This window comes from Cricetulus griseus, chromosome 4 (genome assembly GCF_003668045.3).
Source record: "Cricetulus griseus strain 17A/GY chromosome 4, alternate assembly CriGri-PICRH-1.0, whole genome shotgun sequence".
Taxonomy (NCBI): domain Eukaryota; kingdom Metazoa; phylum Chordata; class Mammalia; order Rodentia; family Cricetidae; genus Cricetulus; species Cricetulus griseus.
The window spans coordinates 70,791,965-70,811,922 of NC_048597.1; the positions used below are offsets into that span (position 1 = coordinate 70,791,965).

The 19,958-nt window shown below is 49.5% G+C and overlaps 1 protein-coding gene and 1 long non-coding RNA gene across 9 annotated transcripts in view; one reads left to right on the plus strand and one right to left on the minus strand.

Annotated features, from left to right (window-relative positions):
* The window catches only part of Txnrd2 (thioredoxin reductase 2), a 56,921-nt gene that overhangs the window by 22,459 nt on the left and 14,504 nt on the right, over positions 1 to 19,958 (minus strand). For all 8 annotated transcript variants that reach the window (XM_035444726.1, XM_035444725.1, XM_035444722.1 and 5 more), the window contains 5 exons: positions 18,945 to 19,007; positions 17,140 to 17,210; positions 6,365 to 6,384; positions 5,516 to 5,607; positions 3,959 to 4,133 (listed from right to left, as the gene is read on the minus strand). In XM_035444726.1, the coding sequence (XP_035300617.1) occupies positions 3,959 to 4,133; positions 5,516 to 5,607; positions 6,365 to 6,384; positions 17,140 to 17,210; positions 18,945 to 19,007 (421 nt within the window). The remainder of the gene's footprint in view (positions 1 to 3,958; positions 4,134 to 5,515; positions 5,608 to 6,364; positions 6,385 to 17,139; positions 17,211 to 18,944; positions 19,008 to 19,958) is intronic.
* LOC113835361 lies at positions 1,696 to 7,803 on the plus strand. The gene is made up of 2 exons (XR_003484928.2): positions 1,696 to 2,061; positions 7,423 to 7,803. It is a non-coding gene; the product is annotated as an uncharacterized LOC113835361 (long non-coding RNA).

Consider the following 19,958-nt stretch of genomic DNA (forward strand, 5'->3'; position numbering starts at 1 on the left):
CAGACAGGCACACTATTGTCCCCAGCTCTTAAAATAATTGGGACGATGTAGGTGCAGCATGCTGGGAAGGAGTCCTGTGACCCAGGAATGGGCATGCCATAGCCTTGTCATCTTTCCTGGGCAGGAACAGAGGACTGCCTGGATGTGCTCAGCCTATGGGCAAAGGTCAGTCTCCGCTCAGTTTCCCAAGACGTTCTACAGAGGCCCCACATGCCTTCTTGAAAACCAGATCTCATCTCAGCTAAAGTACGGGCAGGCCTCAGAGAAGGCTCTGCGGGGGGGGGGGGGGGGGGGGGGGGGGGGGGCTGTCCTAGGCCAGCTCCCCAGACAGCACCAATTCAGGCCACAACTGGTTAACTCCTGGCTAGGCAGAGCAGACCCCGCCTGCCTGGACTGCAGGCTGACTGTCTTCACTCAGCGCTGTAATCGGCACATCTGCAGACAGGAAATCCTCCTTGCTGAGGTTCCCAGTCTATTATCTGAGACACCTGGTGTGGGCGGTGATTCAGAGACAAACAATGAGGGGCCCCTGCACAGCAATTTAACTGCTTTAACTGCTAATATGTTTAATCCACCCCTGGAGATCAGGCTGTGTGGAGGAAAAGGCCCTTCTGGGCTGCAGAGCGCAGCACCACTTTGCCATGGCTGCAGCCTGACGGTCCCCCCACCCCCAGCCCCAACTACAGACCATTGGCCTGGTCAGGTATAGGGTGCCGGGGGGCTTCTCCTGCCCATGGGTGTCATGGGGGCCTGGGAGAGCATCCATCCCTTTTATTAAATGTCCCTCAAAGTGCAGCTTGTTGGAACACAGTATCAGCTGCTTGGATGGAAAGCACCATGCACAGAGATGTCTGGGGGACCAGCCACGCAGCTGTGTGTTTTATTTTAACCTCCTGGAGCGCATCATCTTATAGCTAGCAGAAATAATGCTTCATTAAAGGCTTATCAGTGGGAGCTGCAGAAAACAGTCCCGTTGTTCAAGTGGGAAGTGGCTCCTGAATGTTTACAAAACCTGGCTCAGATGGGGGTGGTGAAGTCAGCACATGCCCGAGCGAGCCAGCGAGCGGAGCAGTGAGCGCCAGCCCCACCACCCAGAAGGCGTGCCAGAAACCACTGCCGCCACTGCCACAGCCCCGGGGAAGCAGGGTCAGAGGCCAAGGACTTCGAAAAGCTTCCAACCCCAGCATCAATCACTCCCTCGGTGTGTCTGGGGGATACTCTTTTTGAAAATAGAAAAAAGCCGAACAGACTCCCAGCAAGGGAGGGACAGAGGCTCTGCCTGACGAGGACCCCCTGGGAGTCAGGGGACCCAGGCTTTGCAAAGGCACAGACCCTACAGCATCAGGCATATGGTCAAGTGAGATGACAAGGAGGGGCAAGGTGATACATACACTCTGGTAGCCCAAGATGACTGCAAGTGAGAAGGGAGTTTGGGCTACATTGTGAGTTCAAATCAGCCTGGACTATGTAGTGAGGCCCTGTCTCAAAAAACAAAACAAACAAGCAAAAACAACAAAGGCAAGACAGGGTTCCATGTGTCCAAGGTAAAGAGAATTGGGGTGGGACAAGAAAAAGCTGTCTCCTTACCACCTATGAGTTTAAAATAAACCAGGCACTTTGGGGGTCTAAGATGTGACCTAGTCTTTTGCAGTGTTCATAATGAACTCATAAACTTTTGCAGTGTGACCAAGAACATGCTCTTTGGTGACAGGTCAGCTTGTGCTGGACCACTCAGATCCACGTTCACGCCCCTCTTCTGTGCCATCTGAACCATGGCTCCATCTCCTCTCATTCAGCATCACTGTTGATTTCCATGCATTTGAACAACTCAGGAAAAGTTTCTCTCCAGAAGCATATTGCTCTATAATGCAGCCCTGTTCCTTAGGAAGCCCATTCTGGGGGGCTATTGTGCCTTGGACAACCCCCTCTGGTGCACCCGGAGACCACCTGCCTCATTGAGATGGATCGAAAAGAGGTTTCTTGAGGGTGATCTGGTTTCTGAGCCCTGGCTCACACTAAGCAGACTCCAGAGACCCAGATGATCTTGGACAAATATGTAAGGTATGTTTCTACTGATCCAGGTATTCCTGTGTCAATGTGAACGTTCCTAAGGAAGCCAGGAAAACTAGAAACCCAAACTAAAAGGTGCTCACATTGAGTTGGGCAGGGAAGTTCACATGGGATGTCACCCTCATCAATAAGGACCCATGGTGCTCCAGCTCACTGTGGCCAGTATGCTGGTCTCCCAGCATGCCTGTGACATCTTGGATCTCTGTTCTCGCCATAAGCCTCTGACTGAGCCTCCACAACCCTCACCACATAGACACAAGCCCTGTATGCATTCTTCCCTTGACTATACCTTCCTTCTCCCTAGGGGGGTTATACATCCAGCAAAGTCAGCGGCAGCTAGATCTGTACAGCCTCACCTACTAGGCCTTCATCCCCTGAAAAACTGGGCCTACCATCCATGGAAAGCAGAAGGATGAGAGCAAGGCTATATAGTGACAGCCAAAGCACACCTGCTGGGATGGAACCCCGGGCCTGGGACATGCTAGGCAAGCCTCTGTCAATGAACCACATCCTCTGGCCTGTATCAGCACAGCTAGCTTGTGGACATTTGTGTTCATTGCAATAGTACTGACAAAAGGTGAAAGTGGCCTGCATGTCCATCAACAGATGGATGGATAAACAAAATTGTTCAGTCTTAAAGAGGAAGGAAATCATGACACATGCTAGCACATGGGTAAACCTTGAGGACATTATGATAAGTGACTCAGGCTAGGAACAAAAAGACAAACACTGTATCCCGAGTCATCAAATTAAGATAGGAAGTGGAGTGGTGGGTGCTGGGGCAGGAGGAAGCTAACCTGCAGTAAATTAGGGGCTTTGCTCAGCAGACACATGGTGGTGACGGCTCTACAGCAGTGTGAATGCCCTTAAGGTCACAAAGCTGGGCACCAAGTAATTAACACAGAAAGTTTTAAGTCATATGTATGTACCATTTTTAAAACTTAAAAACACACCGTTGTGTTTTTCTGTGAAAACGCATGTATATGCAGATATGCATATGGATGTGTGTATGTGTGAAGGCCAGATGTTAAGTTCAGGGGCCATTCCTCAGAGGCTACCCTAATTGTTTTATTGAGGCATGGTGGGAGCTCAATGACCAGCCAGGCTGCCTAGTCAGCAAGGCCCCGGGATCCACCTGCTTCTGCCTTCCCAGATCTGGAATTACAAGTAGGCTCCACCAAACCCAGCTTTGTAACGTGGGTACTGGGAGCAAACGCATGCTTATGCAGCAAGTACTTACTGTGTCCATAGCTCTCTACGCATTGTGTTTATGAGGAAAAGCCAGATGTGATGGTGCATGCCCATCCAAGTAATCCCAGTACTTGGGTCGCAGGGGCAGGAGGATCAGTTCATCCTTTGCTACATATGGAGCTTGAGGTTATCCTGGGCTATGTGAGACACTGCCTCAAAGCGAGCAAACAAGAAACTAGCTTGAAATTATAATGTTATAAAGCAAACATCTAATTCACTCCGGATAGATCTATCAAGGTTTAAGCCCTATAAGAAATCTCTAGGATCTACTCTGACCTTATAAACAATCTATGAAGGGTTATGGGAGGCCTCACACACAGTTCCTGAATGATGACACCTGGTGACACCAGCAAATGTCTTCTTTGGTTTGCATTTCCAGAATAGCCCATGGCAATGGGAAAAGAAATAGCTAGAGGAATAGTGTGTTTGGGACAGCCAGGTGTAGGCACTGTGCCCGCAGGCTTTCACAGTAGCTTGCAAGGTGTACCACACAGCGGCCAGCCTGCTTGGGAGCCAGCAGAGTAGAGGAGCCAGGATGTGCAGGGAATGAAGGTGAAGAGCCCTGTTCCCAGGGAATTCAGTTCTGCTACTTTCCTTGAGCTAGAGACAGTGTATGTGTGACTCACCGCATCCTTACCTATGGCCCACAGGACAGTATCAAAGGTGCCTGTGTCCTCCTTGCCAGAGGCATGGTCCTCCCAGGTGACCTGCAGTTGACCAGTTGGGAGTTTTTGGATGAGGGAGGGGACACAGCCTTTCAGGAATCGGGTACCATGAGATTCCATGTGCTCTGTGACCAAAGATGACATTTGCTGCAAAGCACAAAAAGACACATGAAGACCAGGTCACTACTAGCAACGGGCACTGAGAAAGACCCTAGCCTTCTGCCTTGCTCTCAAATGCCTTGTAGGGCCACTGCAGGGTTCTGCCCAGAGAAGACAGTGGGGTGCCCACTACCCCCATCTCTGGGTCCCCTTGCTCTGTGATGCTGGAGGCCAAGCTACCTCCTGGCTCCCAATTCCCATATTCTGGGAGCACTGGTTAGGGCATATTTAGTTAAAGCCTCCTCTCTTGGTTATGGGATCTCTGCCCCAGTTCATCTAGCTAGCCTTTTACTTCCCACCCAGTCCCCACTGCCATCAGGAGTTGGGGGAGCTGACAAAAGACTCTGAGTCCCAGGAAATGCAGAAATAGTGGTGCAGGCCTAGACTGGGAGGTGGTGAATGTGTTGCAACCACCTTCTTGCCCACAGGGCCCAGTGTATCACCAGGTCTTGCTGTTCATATGCAACCCTACAGTTAACCCAGGCTGACAGCAGAGACTAGACACAGCTGCCTGGAGGGCATAAACAACCACCATTTAAATCCTGTGACACCTGCCTAGGTGAGGTGGTTCATGCAGGAACACATGTATGAGAAGCCCTTTTAGCAGGGACCATATCTCAATTTGTCCCAAACAAAGGAACTAAGCTTTTTAACACTCTATAATCCACCAAACGCCTGCTGGACTCAGTCATGCAAGTCTCTAAGGAGAACTATGGGGCCTGCTCAGTGCCCAGCAGACCCACTGCCACCCGGTCTGAGACTCCGGCCCTCTTCCCTGCAGGCCGCTTTACCTCTCCGGCCTCCTCTACGTCTGCTGCCAACATATCCCCTGGCAGCAGGAAACCCACAGGCTCCCCAGATGTTGTGTCCCTGTAGCAGGGCTTGGTATGTACACCCTGACGCACACACAACTACAGCTACATGGGATGGAAAGGTGTTTGTGGGGTAGGGTGATGGAAGCAGGGGTCATGAGACCATGAACCCAGTGCATTCCATGTCAGCTGACTTTGCCAGGCTTCTATAACCAGAGCTTAGCATGACCAAGGACTGGGTTATCTTTGGTAGAGGACATAGAATATTTGGCATCTCAGTGACAACCTCAAACTTGGATTTTAATGGGTGACTTATTTTGGGGGATAGGGCTTGAGATACTGCCCAGGATGGCCTCCACTCTTGGACTCAGATGAACCTCCTACTTAAGCCTCTCAAGTGTCAGGACACCTGGCTTTTAAGGAACTGTTTCTGAAAATCCAGGCCTCTCCCCTAGGCCACACCTACATGTGCTTGGGGCAGGGTAAGGTAGCCAGAAAAAAGTGTGGCATCATGGGAGGAGCAGAGCCCAGGTGGGAGAAAGGGCTCCTGGGCGTTACCTGGTCAAAGCCTCGGAGAGGGATGCTGCGCATCATGACGGTGGTATCCAGTCCAATCCCTGTGAGGAAGCCAGCACACTCTAGGGCCACATCTTCAGCAGCATGCTAAGGAACACTAGCTGACTGTGAGTTAGGGAGCAGAGGGGCATAGAGCCTGGACCCTACTCCAATAGCCCAGGACCCCTGTCCGTGCTTAGTACCAGAAGACGCCTCTGCTGGAAGCTTCAGAGATCCCCAGACCACCGGTCTCAAGTGCATAGAGCTGCCAGCCCCAGCTTCAAGCCCTCCCAACAGCACCTACAGGTCAGACGGGTTTATGCCTCCTTAGGGCTTCCATCTGGCTTTGGTGTTTAGTCTCAGCCTCCAGGAGAAAGGGTGGAGATTCAGTGGAGAGCTGCTGGCCAGACCCACGGGAGAAGAGTCTTGTGGGTAGAGCCACAGAGCCACACTGCCTGTGGCCTGAGCTCCGATGCTCATCCTTGGGGCTTTCATCTTCCCTTTTACATCCTGTCCTGACCCTAAGCCTCTCAGGGCTTCCCCGCTTGACCCTTCCTGATCTGACTGCTTCTCCTGTAGGGATGAGGTCAGATCAGGGCTGCTCTCAAGGGAGAGGCCCATCACAGCCATCATGACTGCCTTGCAGCCCTCTCCAGCTGCTCCGGCTGGCTTAGTGTGAGGTTCAGGAAGCAGCAGCTTTCAAAGGTCAGCCTCAAACGATTCCCTGGGCCCAGACCCCCAACCCTATCAGGTCCAGTTGAGCCCCCACAAGAAAACAAGGTATCTCCTGGGAGGGAGAATGCTAAAGGGGTCATTCCTAAGGATGGCCATCTGCACTTCCGAAAAGGATACAACTGGCTCCAACCACCAACCTGCAGAAAAAAGCAGTGAAGAGCACACAAAGTGAGTACCAGCAAGGACACATGCTGTTGTCCCAAGACTGGGACAAAGGTGACAAAGATGGGCCCTGTAGCCTTCATGCCAGGTACTCATAAACCCATGACAGTTAAGGCTGACTGTTCAAACAGGTGGTGGCAAGGTATAGAGCCTGCTTCCTAAAAGCTACAGCTATGAAATACAACACAGCAAACAGCGCTATTGAACCAGCAAATTGCCTGGTGGTGAAGGGAGCACAGTCAGTGACAAATGACACCTGGCCTGTGAAAAGCATAGGCAGCACCAGGCTGGTGGACATGTTGAGAGATATCCCTCAGAAGCACAAGGCTTTCCTTCTGCCCACAGATGAGTCTTGTCTTAGGCCCCTCAGAACCCCTTGAGCCAGGATGGAAGCAGGGATGACCTGATAGGACACTGAGAGGATCAGAATGGGGAGGGGGGCTTATGGGAGACAGCTTCTGTGAGCAGAGCCCAGGCCTGTCTGTCCAGCCCCACAACACATGGAACCAACAGATCTCTCTCTCTCTCTCTCTCTCTCTCTCTCTCTCTCTCTCTCTCTCTCTCTCTCTCTCTCTCTCTCTCTCTCCTCCAGAGTACAAGACACTGTGACTCACTGGAAACAGTCATTTTAATCTTCTCTTGTGGCCAGCTCCACACAGCACATACATATGCATGCATTCACACATACATACACATTCAGGGGACACGCAAACATGGAAAGTCCTTTGCATGCACGCACACACTGTGAACACACTAGCACAGACAAGTGGTCACACACACCTGTCCACATCCTCTTATACGCACGCCAATGCATGAGCACACAGGCACATATGTGCACACTCATGCAAAAGGGCTGAGGAAGTAAGGGTTCCCAGCCAGGGTGGCTGCATGTGGGTGGGCTCGTCAGATCACCCCTTCAGTCTTTGAACAAGAGCAGGTGATGTAAGGATGGATAAGCCTGATGTCAGTACTAATCCTGGCAAGTACTAATGATATAATTCCATTTCAAAAAGCGGCGGATCCCTCGGAATACTTGTGCAGGTGCCCTGCGGGAACCATCTGGCGTGCGGCTTCTTCTGCACGGGAGCTGGGGACAGAGCCACACTGACTGGCTGAGGACAAGATGGCCCCAGCTGCTCATACAACCCCACTCAGCATGTGATGAATATGGACAGGGGCTCCTGGGATCCCAATGGAGCCAGCAGAACGGCGGTGCTTCCCAGGCCCCTTGTGAACTGGCAATGCCAAACAGACATGCACAGGAAGCAGGCGTGCATCTGCCTGCTGCAAGTGCCCACACAGGTGCAATGTGTTCAAAGAATAAAACCTAACCTGCAAACTCCCACACAGGTGCAATGTGTCCAAAGAATAAAACCTAACCTTTTTTGGATTGATGTACAGAGTGAGAGGTCTGAATTGTTTAAGCTATGAAACCTCAGTTACTTAAGAAGCAAGCAGAATTAAGCTGTTTTGATCATCCTTCCTCACCTGTAGGATGGACGGTAAAGTCTTCTGTGAGCGCCCAACAAGCAGTACCTTTGCTCTCAGCTTCTTGAAGAGCATGCAGTACCCACCCCCAGCCTCCTAACAAGCTGTGGTGACCCAGCCTATCAGGACACCACTAGTGTAGTCCTTCTGCTGGTGACTGGGCCTTTCTACTTATCTCAAGCTCCCTTCAGATTCTCCCCAGACAGCTGGAGCCTCCAACCCCCACTTCTAGGTCCTCCTACCACATTGCTGAGCATGAAGCAAGCAGTCTCCAGAACCTGGTTCTTCTGTTTCTGCAGTCCATGTGTGCCTCCCAGCCTCCCACAAAGCAGGCTGGGTGTAGGAGATGGGTGGGCGGGCAGCCAGAGATCACCATCTGCTCCAGCAGAGCCCTGTGAGCACCAGGGACCTCCTTCTGAGGTGGCCCCACAACAGAAGGTGGGGAACCATTTCCCAGGTGCCCCTAGCCCTCAGGCCACCAACTCCAAATTGCCAACTCCAGAGCACTGACAGGGAAGAAAGACACCCACAGGCAGGCACATTCCTGGGGGTGGGGGAGTAGAGTGTGTGCACTGAAATCTCTACAAAGCTCACATCTTGCTTGAATGGACAGTGACTTTGGACCATTTATTCTATGAGCCATGTTGATAGCATTGTTTTTTTTTTTTTTATTCCACCTCTCCCTCTAATTGACCAATTAATGGGAACATTTATTCTTTGAAAGAGGAACAAAAGAAGTCAGAGGACTAAAGTTCTAGGAATGGCCATACATGCCTGTAATCCCAGCACTTTGTAAGTGCAGGTAGGAAGATCATGAATTCAAGGCCAACTTGAGGTATACAAAGTCTGAAGTCAGCCTGGACCCTTGAGAAGAAAAGAGGAGGTGGAGGAAGAGAAGGAGGAGGAAGAGGAGGAATAGGAAGGAGGAAGAGGGGATGGAAGAGGAGGAAGAAGAAGAGGAGGAAGAGAAAGAGGAGGAGGAGATGGAACAAAAGTAGAGACAAAAATGAAGCTTCAAGTCAGTTCCCAGAGGCTGGCAGCTGTAGGCTGGTTTCTACTGGCCACACTCACCCAGGACCAGCTACAAAGGCATAGTAACCAGTGTAGCAGCAGCCAGCCACAGGGGACAGCAGTACTGGCAATCTGGAAGAAGGTTTGCCAGCCTGAGAGTTAACACTGTATTTAAAGACTCAGGCCAGATCTTTGTCTGCTCAACCAGAAGTCACCATCCTATACCCTAGTAGCCTTGAACCCAATCCCCCCACCCCTGTGTCCCCGAGTGTGTGTGTGTGTGTGTGTGTGTGTGTGTGTGTGTGTGTGTTGGGGGGGGTGATCTCTGTGCCTTTTACTGTGCCAACATTCTCCACGGATGCACAACTACCGTGAGATTAGTCTAATCACAGGGTGGCTTGCTTGTCAGAATTGAAAGCGAAGAGGAAGCAGAAACCAGGGCATTAAAACAGACCTGTGAAGCTAGGCTTTACAGAGTGTTCAGTCTTCCTCTCAGCCGGCAGGACCCTAATCCTCTCTCCAGGAGGCATACCCACACCACTGACAGTCTCACAGGAGCTCCTGGCTCCTTGGTAGTACTACCAGTCCAGGAAGTGCCAGTCAAAGCTGTAGAGCCACAGACACTCCAGGAAAGCAGCTCCAGAGAGGAGACACCACAAATCCCCCATCCTAGTGGAGCTGGCTCCAGATCTGCCTGGACCTGCCAGCAGCACCCAACCCTCTGGGGTCTGCCCCTGGGCCAAGCCCTAAATAATAGGAGCTACCCAAGGTCCTGACCCCACACAGGCTAACAAGCGGAAAAGCTGAGAATCAAGTCCCAGGCTGACAACTGCTCTCCCTTCGCCCCATCAGAGTTATCACGCAAAACAGACAGAAGCTGGGCAGAAAATGAGAATATTATATGGCCCTGACTTGAAGTGGTTCTTCTAAAATGTACTTTCTAACTCTTGTGCTTAGAATGGGAAAAAAATGGCCACTGTACCTTGGGCAGCTTCCCAACTTAGTAAGAGTCAAACCAATGCTACTTCCATGACCAACTCAGATGGTGGCATTAAATCAGTCCATTATAAAAATTCTCTAATCTGGCATGCTGACCCACACTTGTAGTCATAGCACTCAGGAAGATGAGGTAGGGTTGTCATGAAACTGAGGCTGGCTTGGATTACACAGTAGGCTCCAGACTAGCCTGCACTAGGAGACCCTGTCTCCTAACGCAAAACACTCTCAGCTTCATAGTGTCCAGAGATAGAAAGCCTCAGGTAGGCATGGGCACATGGGAGTAGACAGTCACAAACTGGCCTCCACCACCACCATTTCCAGGGCTAGTGTGTTGTGTAGCCAGGAGGTTTGAATGGGACTAACAGCAGAGGGAGAGGTTGGCCTCCAAGCTCTGTAAGCCTTTTCGGGACCAGAAGCAGTATGAAGGGGCAGCAAGAACAAGCATGTTGTGACTGTTAGCTGGGAACAGCAACTCAGTTCCGGGCTCAGGCCCAGTGTGGGAGAAGCTGCGGAGCCAGCTGTCACTCACTATTCTGGGTGTGCCAGCTCAGGGATCAGAAACAGTGACCCTAACAACAGCACCCACTGATTAGCCTGCTAGGGGCAAGGGGATGTGGAAGAGAGTGACTAGGGGACCCTGTCTCATGGTTTGGGTATCTAGAAATACAGAAGAGAGGTCAAGAATGCTGGGCCAGGTCAGCTGGAGGTCAGGCTTGAGAGTCTGTGGGGCACAGAGTCTTTCTGGAGGTATGGGGTGCAGGAAGACAGTCTGAGCTGCAGGGTTAGAGACAGGGCCAGCTCTTGCCACACCCTGTCCCTACACACTCAGTTCAGGCCCCTGAATCCCAATGCCAAGTCCCACTTCCCCAAAGCAGGGTTAAGGAGCAAGCTCACTTTTCTCACCATCCACATCCTTCCATTCACAGGGCCTTGCTTTATTAGTGGGACAGTTTCTCCACAGGGGACCAGCTACCTCCCATACCCTCGCCTTCCTCACTGGCAGTGGATACCTGTCCACAATGGCCCAAAGGAGCCCTGTATATTCTCTACCCCCTCCTCCTTTCTCCAGCCTGTTCTAGATTTTGGCAGTCAAAGAGCAATGGGAAAGGCCACCAAGCCCAGCACACACTGGTGGCTTGGTGGCCAAGACTGGGCAGGTGCCAACTTGCAGTCCTATCCTGGGCCCCATACTGCCCAACCTCAGCCCCTCTAAGACAGGACAAGGAGTCTGAGACCACCTCTGCAAGCTCATGCATTCTTTCTGTGAAGTTGCTAACACCCTGGGTTCTAGCCAGGAGCTTCATCTACAACAGCTGACAGGTGTGACCTTGCCTGGCCAGCACCCAGCTGCTGGGTGAAGGTGTCACTTAACCATGTCTCCTGTAGACAGGGCCAGACATAAGTGCCCCATCTTTGCCATCTGGCCAGCCCTGGGCTCTCTGAGACCCAGATGTCATCCAAGGAGGAAAGGGGCTCCTCACTTCATGCCCAGGGGCAAAGACAGTGGGAGGTAATCCTGGAAGCCCAGACAGCTATAGTTACCTCATGGGTGACTAGAGGCGTTAGTCACCACACCCCACATATATGCACTAGAAAATAAGTCCTGGCTGCTGCCTGTGCCCAGAAGGAAGGAAAGCTCTGAAATTCTGCTGATCCCACCAACGTTCTGGGGCCACGACCATACAGCCCTTCCTCAGCAAATACCAGTCAGCAGACAGTGCCCACTACAGGCCCAGGCCCAGAGGTGCCATGCGCCCTTGACTGCTGACCTGGCCTCCTGGATGAGCCATGTCAAAGTGTCACCCGGCTCTGGGAGGCACCCTGGGGCCATAGGGACAGCCCTGGGATCCATATTAATTTCAGCTCCATTTTAAAGGCGAGTTAAAATAAACACAGGGAATATTTATAAGGCAAATAAATCTAGCAGAAACAGCCCCTCCAAGTGTGAGCAGGGCCTCCCCCTCTGCCCCAGCCCAAGCTGATAAAATACAGAAATGCTACTGTAGACCCTCCAGGCTTATTTTGACTGCACGGAGGAATGTAACATGTAAACACTGCCTCCCCTGCTGCACTGTTACAACTTGCATTAACAGCCTGGACAAAGCCGCATTTTCACAGAAGCATCGTACAGGGATATATCTCCAGCTTAATTTTTTTTAAAAAAACCCATTTCCTCACATAAATCATGTTCAGAACTAAACGGGTGACTGATGCACCACAAACACTTTTTTTCTTAAACAATAACATACCTAGATTCCATCTACACGAAGGAGCTTAAAAAAAAAAAAAAAAAAAAACTGTTTTTTTTCTGAAGAAAATAAATACTGTAGTTTTGTTCCTGGCTAAACTATCTGAAGGCCGTATCTTTTCAGCTGAGCCAGCTGCCTCCAGCACAGTCACAGGGGAGAGGTCCCACTTCTGGGCTATCAGGGTTGGGGTGGGGGGACGATTTCTTGATGGGCTGCACTACATGCACAGCACTGGGTCAGTTTCCCAGAAACGGGTCTGACAAGAACTCAGAAAATTATGGCCTTTAGAGATAGGCCAGAACAATGGCTTGAGCCCAGAAAGGGGCTTCAGATAGACTAGAGACGCGGCAGGGCTGGCTTTCAGGGCCATTGTGGCTCCAGTGCTGTTCATGTTGGGTCCATCACAAAGAGCATTATGCGAAGACAGGAGAGTAAGAGCCACACAAAGAAGTCAGGGTGAAGGAAACAGAGGGAGTGACACAGACTTAGTGGCAATGCCCAGCAGCAGCACTGCTTGCAGACAGGCAGCAGGGGCCACGGTCAGCCAGCAGGCACCGCAGCAGCCCACCTCCACAGACAAGGACAACCAGGCCTAAGACATAAAAGAACATCCAGTCAAAGGTGACTAAGAACCAAAGCAAACCAAAAACCAAGCTGGGGGTGGGGCAGGCCCTTCTGAACATGTAATAAATCTAAAAGCCATTAAGAGCAAAGAGAGATTTAGGTTACATCTAAAAGGGAAAGAAACCATTTGTACATCTATAAGTTACGAAGAATCTTTATGGTATGCAACACAGGGCCATCTCTGATATTTGAACCAGCTGGAAGATAAGGAAGAGATGAGGGGTGGGGGACCCAGCCAGATACAAGGCCACGGTCCGCAAGGGTGATCCACACACAGACACTCTGAATTTCAAAGGAGGCTGTAAATACATGAAAAGATGATCCATGGAATCAGACTGTGTTCAATCTAGCAGACAGTCAAAGCTGGAGGAGCAGACAAAGGGCAGAGCTCAGCAGCACAGGGCTCTGGGTGCAAAGCCCTGGGAAGTCCAGACTCTTCACATCTAGGAATAATTACAACATAAAAGAAAATGATCATTTCTCTGACATAAAAATTAAAACCTTGGGTGGGAATGCTGACCAGTGGTAGAGCATTTGGCTAGGATATGTAAGGGCCTGGGTTTGAGCTCTAGCACTGCAAAAGGAAAAAAAAAAATAAGAATAAGAATTTGAGAGATAGGGGTAGTGGTACTATACACTTGGCAAGCTGAGGCAGGAGAATCACAAGTTTGAGGTCATCCTGGGCTGCATAGTGAGTTCCTGACCAGCTGGACTACATGGTGAGACTGCCTAAAAGAAAACTAAATAAATGCATAAATATTCAAAAAAGGCAAAAGACAAAAGGCAGGGGCTGGAGTGATGGCTTAGTGGTTTAAAGCACTTGTTGCTCTTGTGGAGGACTCAGGTTTGACCTCTAGTACCCACAGGGTGTCTAATAATTACCCATAACTCCAGTTCCAGGAGATCTGATGCCCTCTTCTAACTTCTATGGGTACCAGGTATGTATGTGCTATACATACATACATGCAGACAAAACACTCATATACATAAAATAAATATTTTTTATAATTTATTCTTATTTCATGTCATTTATGTTTTGACTGATGTATGGCTGTGTGAAGGTATCACAAACCCTGGAACTGAAGTTACAGACAGGTGTGAGCTTCTATGTGGGTAGTGTAAACCAAACCCAGGTCCACTGGAAGAGCAGCCAGTGCTCTAACTGCTGAGCCATCTCCCCAGCCCCTAATTTTTAAAATAATAACAACAAAAAGAGACAAAAGGCAAATCACAGTTTGGTAATCTAGCAGGAGACATCATGAATCAGTATGAACTCAGCGTTGGGGGGCAGGGGGGCTTCAGACAGCAACAATTGTAGTCACACATGGGAATGAGAAGACAGCCATTCCATTCTGTGTCTTACAAAAAAAGCTGACAATGCTCATGTCTGGGGGATAAGGAGGAAGCAGGCAGCAGTGCACAAGGGACAGGGTGCAGCTAGCCTGTCAGCAAAGGGTGCTGGCCCTTGGACCCAGTTTTTCTGCTTCTAGGAAAAGGTTTCCTTATAGGTGTATATAAACTAAGATCACTGCTGGTCACATGTGCAGGTGCAGCAGCACTGGACCCTGGTGTACAACCAATGGGAACACCATCACCAGTGGGAACACCGTCAGTGCGAACAACTCTAGTAGGAACACCACCAGTGGGAACACTGTCACCAGAGAGAACACCATTACCACTGGGAACACTGTCACCCTTGGGAACACTGTCACCAGTGGAAACACCGTCACCACTGGGAACACCGTCACCACTGAGAACACCATAGCCAGTGGGAACACCAATAGTGGGAACACCTGTCTTGATATTTTGATTGCATTCTGACAATAAAGTTTGTTTTGAATCAAAGAGCAGAGCTAGAAACTTGCTGACCAAAATTAACCATAGAGGCTCTGGAGGGCTGGGGAAGTAGTAAGGCAAGGCTTAGAGAGGATCTCAGCCCTTTTACATGGGGGAAGGGAAGAAGTAGGAGGTCACTGGTGGCTTCTCTGCAGCTTCTTTGACATCCAGGTTCTTACCTTAGTATCTGACTCCCAGTTTTTTATTGATAAAGAATAATTAAACGTTTCACCTGTCGTCCAACACCACCATTGGCAACATCACCACTGGGAACACCATCATTAGTGGGAAAACCATCACTACTGAGAACACCACGGCTGAGAACACCAGCAGCTGAACAAAGCATTGAGCTACTGAATGTGGTCCAATAGATAGCACAATAACCCATCAATTCCAACACCGTGTACAAGCTCAAGAGAGTGGAAGGCAGGACTGCGACATCCACGCACCGTCTTCACAGCAATGCAATTCACACTGTTCATCCATGGACCAGCAGACAAAGAAAACGTGAAATGTTGATGCATTATGATCAGCTGTAGAAAAGGAGGAAGGGGGGCTGGAGAGATGGCTCAGGGGTTGAGAGCACTGACTGTTCTTCCTGAGAATCCGGGTTCAATTCCCAGCACCCACATGGCAGCTCACAACTGTCTAAGTCCAAGATTGGACCTCACACATACATACATACAAGGCAAAAACAACAATGCACACAAGATAAAAATAAATAAAAAAATTTTAAAAACCCTGTCAAAAAATGAACAATAAAAATGAAGGATGTGTCTGATATGCATGCTAATATATTAAAAAGAAAGAAAGAAAAGGAGGAAGGGTCAGATGGACAACCCCATGATCAGCACATGCTGCTGAGCCTGATGACTTGTACATGCACGCACACACGTGTGCGTGCCCATACACATACAAATAGAGCGATAAAAAGTTGGATTTTTTGCTTGTTTGTTTGCTTGTTTAAGGAAGAAGAAGCCAGGCATGGTGGAACATGCCTGTATTTCCACCCACTTTGTATAGACTGAAGGATCAGAAGTTCAAGATCATCCTTACCTACATTATAAGTTCAAAGCCAGACTAAGAATACGAGCCCCTGTCTCAAAAGAAAGAAGCTGGGCCAGCAAGCTGGATCAGCAGGTCAAGATAGGTGCTAACAACCAAGCTTAACAACTTGATCTTGACCTCTGGAATCCACAGGGTAGAAGAAGAAAATCAACTCCTGTAAACTGTCCCCTGACCTCTACATGCACATTCTGGCATGTGTGCAACCACACACCAAACAACAAAACAAACAATGTGGACCTGATGAAATGGCTCAGTGGGTAAAAACACTTGCTCTGCAAACCTAGAGACCAGCATTCAATATGAAGAATCCAAATAAAAGTGGATGGAGACAACCACATCCCAAGCCACCCTCTGATCTCCACATGTGCACTGTGGCAATCACACGCGTACATGAGCACACACATATACACACATATGCATACACATCACAAACACATCTATGTATAATAATAATTATTGTATTTATTTATTTAAAGGATCTTGACAGCCAGGCAGTGGTGGTGTACACCTTTAATCTCAGCACTCGGGAGTCAGAGGCAGGTGGATCTCTGTGAGTTTGAGGCTAGCCTGGTCTGTAGAGTGAGTTCCAGGACAGCCAAGGCTACACAGAGACCCTGTCTCAAAACAACAACAACAACAAAAACGAGCTTGGAGCTGGGAATATAGCTTCAAAGGTACAGTGCTTGCCAGGCATGAGTAAAGCCCTAGGTTCAATCCCAAACACCAGGAGTTTAGGGATAAAATTTGCACTCACTGAAATAAGTCCAGTGCATATATACATGCCACATCCTCATACCTATGGCGCCAACATGCACACAATATACACCTGCATATATGCACATATTTACATGCATACATGTGTGCATGCGTGTGTGTGCGTGTACACACACACACACACACACACACACACACACACACACACACACAACACACACGTGCCTGCCCACCACTGGGGTACTTTTTTCTATTAGTATTTCTAGAGAAGGCATAAGGCAATGAAGAATTATCATCCATGCCTCTGTCACCCTCTTGTGGCCACTCTTGTCCCTGCAAGCAGGAAGCCTGCATCACACTGCATCCAGTATCTCGATCAGCTCTGGGCAGGCTAGTGCATTTGCACAGGTGCCTTGCACACGCTGCTTTTCTCACCTTCACACCTGGCCATAGCTTGAAGCATGCTCAGTGCACAAAGCAGACAGGAGATATGATCAAGAGAGACCCCCCCCCAGGGGTCTGCTGCACCATGAGTTCAGGGGAATGCTACTGACCATCACTGCCCTGTACAACAGCTGACTCGCTCTCTGTAACACTCATGTGTCACCTTCAAGACATGGGGCACCAGGAGCCCTGCAAAGGGTTCTCCAAAGACTGCCTCTCCTTCTTTCAGAGAATGATCCCATGGCTCCAGTGGGAGCAGAAAGCAGATACAGCAGCACAACACACCCCAGGCCTTACGTTTTCCCAGGGGACTCCTTCAGCCAGAAGATATCATCACTTGTGACTCCATATTCCATGGCTCCTTTGATCTATGGAGGAAGAGAGAATTCATGTGGGGATGGAAGGTGACTCCACGCACACTCCCCCAAGCATGCACCCTACCCAGGAAGACAGGAGTGGCAGCTCCATCATTTTCACATTGATGAAGATCCAAGACACAGGCATGTAGAGTACAGTATAGACTAAAGACTCCCACAGGCATGCAGAGTGCAGTATAGACTGAAGACTCCCACAGGCATGCAGAGTACAGTATAGACTGAAGACTCCCACAGGCATGCAGAGTGCAGAGTAGACTGAAGACTCCCACAGGCATGCAGAGTGCGGTATAGACTGAAGACTCTCACAGGCATGCAGAGTGCAGAGTAGACTGAAGACTCCCACAGGCATGCAGAGATCTCATGGGTCCTGGTTTTAAAGGAAACCTCTGCAGTTTTTAGGTGATACTAAGCTAATTAAGTAGACTCCAGTGGCCACACATGACAAAAAGTAAATGCTCCACAAAACCAATTCCAAGAAGTGCCCAGCAATGAAAAAATCCCAGTGGGAGTTACCACATATATTCCTTGGAATATTCTGCTTTCACCAAAAGATCTGAGCTATGTGAGGTGATAAAAACTGCCTTCCAGATACAACTGCAGGGAGCAGATATGGTACAGTCTCTGGGAAACAAGCTAGTGGTCTCACAAAAGGGTAAGTTGAATGATCATGTGATCTGACTTCCATTGCTTTTGGTTTGGTCTGGTTGCTTGAGACAGGGTTTCTCTGTGTGCCATAGCCCTAGCTGTCCTGGAACTCACTCTGTAGACCAGGCTGGCCTCAAACCTACAGAAATCTGACTGCCTCTACCTCTGCCTCTGGAGTGCTGGGATTAAAGGCCACCACACCCAACTCTAACTCCCAGTCTTAATAAATACCCAAGAGAAGTGAAAACAAACTCCATAAAAACCTTTTACAGGAGTACTCATGGCACATCATGGTTCATAACAGCTAAAAGGAGGAAGCAACTATGGTATTCACTAATGGAAGGCAGATAAACAAAAGGTGGTCTTTGGACAAAATGGAATATTATTCTGCCTTAAAAAGGGAGAATCTAATCTGTCTACGAGTGAACACTGAGCACATTATTCTGGCAAAATGAGCCATCAAAAGCACACAGATCAGATCATTTCTACAAGGCTCCTGGAGTCTAGAAACCAGCGGAGCCCCAGCAAAGCATCATCTGGGAACTTAGAAAAGGATCTAGAAATGGAAGGGAGCAGGAGAGAGTAACTCTACTAAAATCCATCGTGCCTCACAGAGAGAATTTTGGTAAATGTATTCTATTTCAAACTTTTAAAGTCTGGGAAAAGGAAGCTGAAGAATAAGACTGAAGTCCTGGAGGCCCCAGCATTTTGAAGTTAAAGAGAAAAGAGACTGACAATGGGGGCTTGGAAGAAGGACACAGGGCCAGGTGTGATGTCACACAATTGAGTCACAGTCACTCAGGAGGTGAGGTGGAGGGTCACTGGAACCCAGGCGTCTGGAGCCTGGACAACAGAGCTAAACACTATGGGAGAGAAGAGGGGGGACACTGGGGTGAAGGGACACAGGCCCCAGGAGCCTGCAGTGTGGAGGCATTGCTATATGGCAGGTCTCAAGATCCATTTCAGCAGAGTAGATTCTGGGAGGCCTGGAAATGGGAAAGGCAATTCACAGAGGAGTGAGAGTAGAGGACCCAGGCAAGGGCCACACATGTGTGGGGTACAAGTGAGCAAGCCACTCACTTGTGTGGGGTACCGCGGCCGCCCTCCTGTAGCGATGACTATGTGGTCAGCCGAAAGCAGAGTCTGAGGATAAACAGAGAACCGTGGGTCAAACAGCGCATGGTCAGCTGCCAGCAGGCTCAAACCTGTGGGTGGCTGGGACAGTGGTTCCTGTGTCCCCCTACTGTGCAGTGTGGATGCTTTGCCCATATCTCTTAAGTCTCAGAGCAGGGGTTTCACAATGTCCACCGAACAGGAGGGCCAGGCAGGAGGGGCAGTGAAGTGTTCTAGCTCCAAGCACTTCACAGTGTACAAGGCCTTTGCAAACACTATGCCTCCTCAGAGCCCTACAGACACTGCAGGAAGGGAGCGACTACCACCCTTGCCATCACCCACGCTGCAGGACAGCCAGCCACTGCATTTGAGCTGCTTAACACGGGGACTGTGAAGCTGCAAACTGATCTAACTCACACTAGGCAAGCCTTTGCCACTGCACTACATCCCTACTCTGTTTGAACTGTGTGTGTGTGTGTGTGTGTGTGTGTGTGTTTCTGTGTGTGCATGTTTCTATGTATGTGTCTGTGTCTGTGTGTGCGCCCATGTGTCTGTGTGCATGTGTCTGTGTATGCAGGAATGTGTGTGTGTATGTGTCTGTGTGTATGCATGCGTCTGTGTATATGTGTGCATGTGTCTGTGTATGCAGGAATGTGTGTGTGTATGTGTCTGTGTGTATGCATGTGTCTGTATATATGTGTGCATGTGTCTGTGTCTATGTGAGCATGTGTCTGTGTCTATGTGAGCATGTGTCTATGTATATATTTGCATGTGTCTGTGTCTATGTGAGCATGTGTCTGTGTCTATGTGAGCGTGTGTCTGTGTCTATGTGTGCATGTGTCTGTGTCTATGTGAGCATGTGTCTGGGACTATGTGAGCATGTGTCTGCGTCTATGTGTGCATGTGTCTGTGTCTATGTGTGCTTGGTGTCTATGTGTGCATGTGTCTGTATATATGTGAGCATGTGTCTGTGTCTATGTC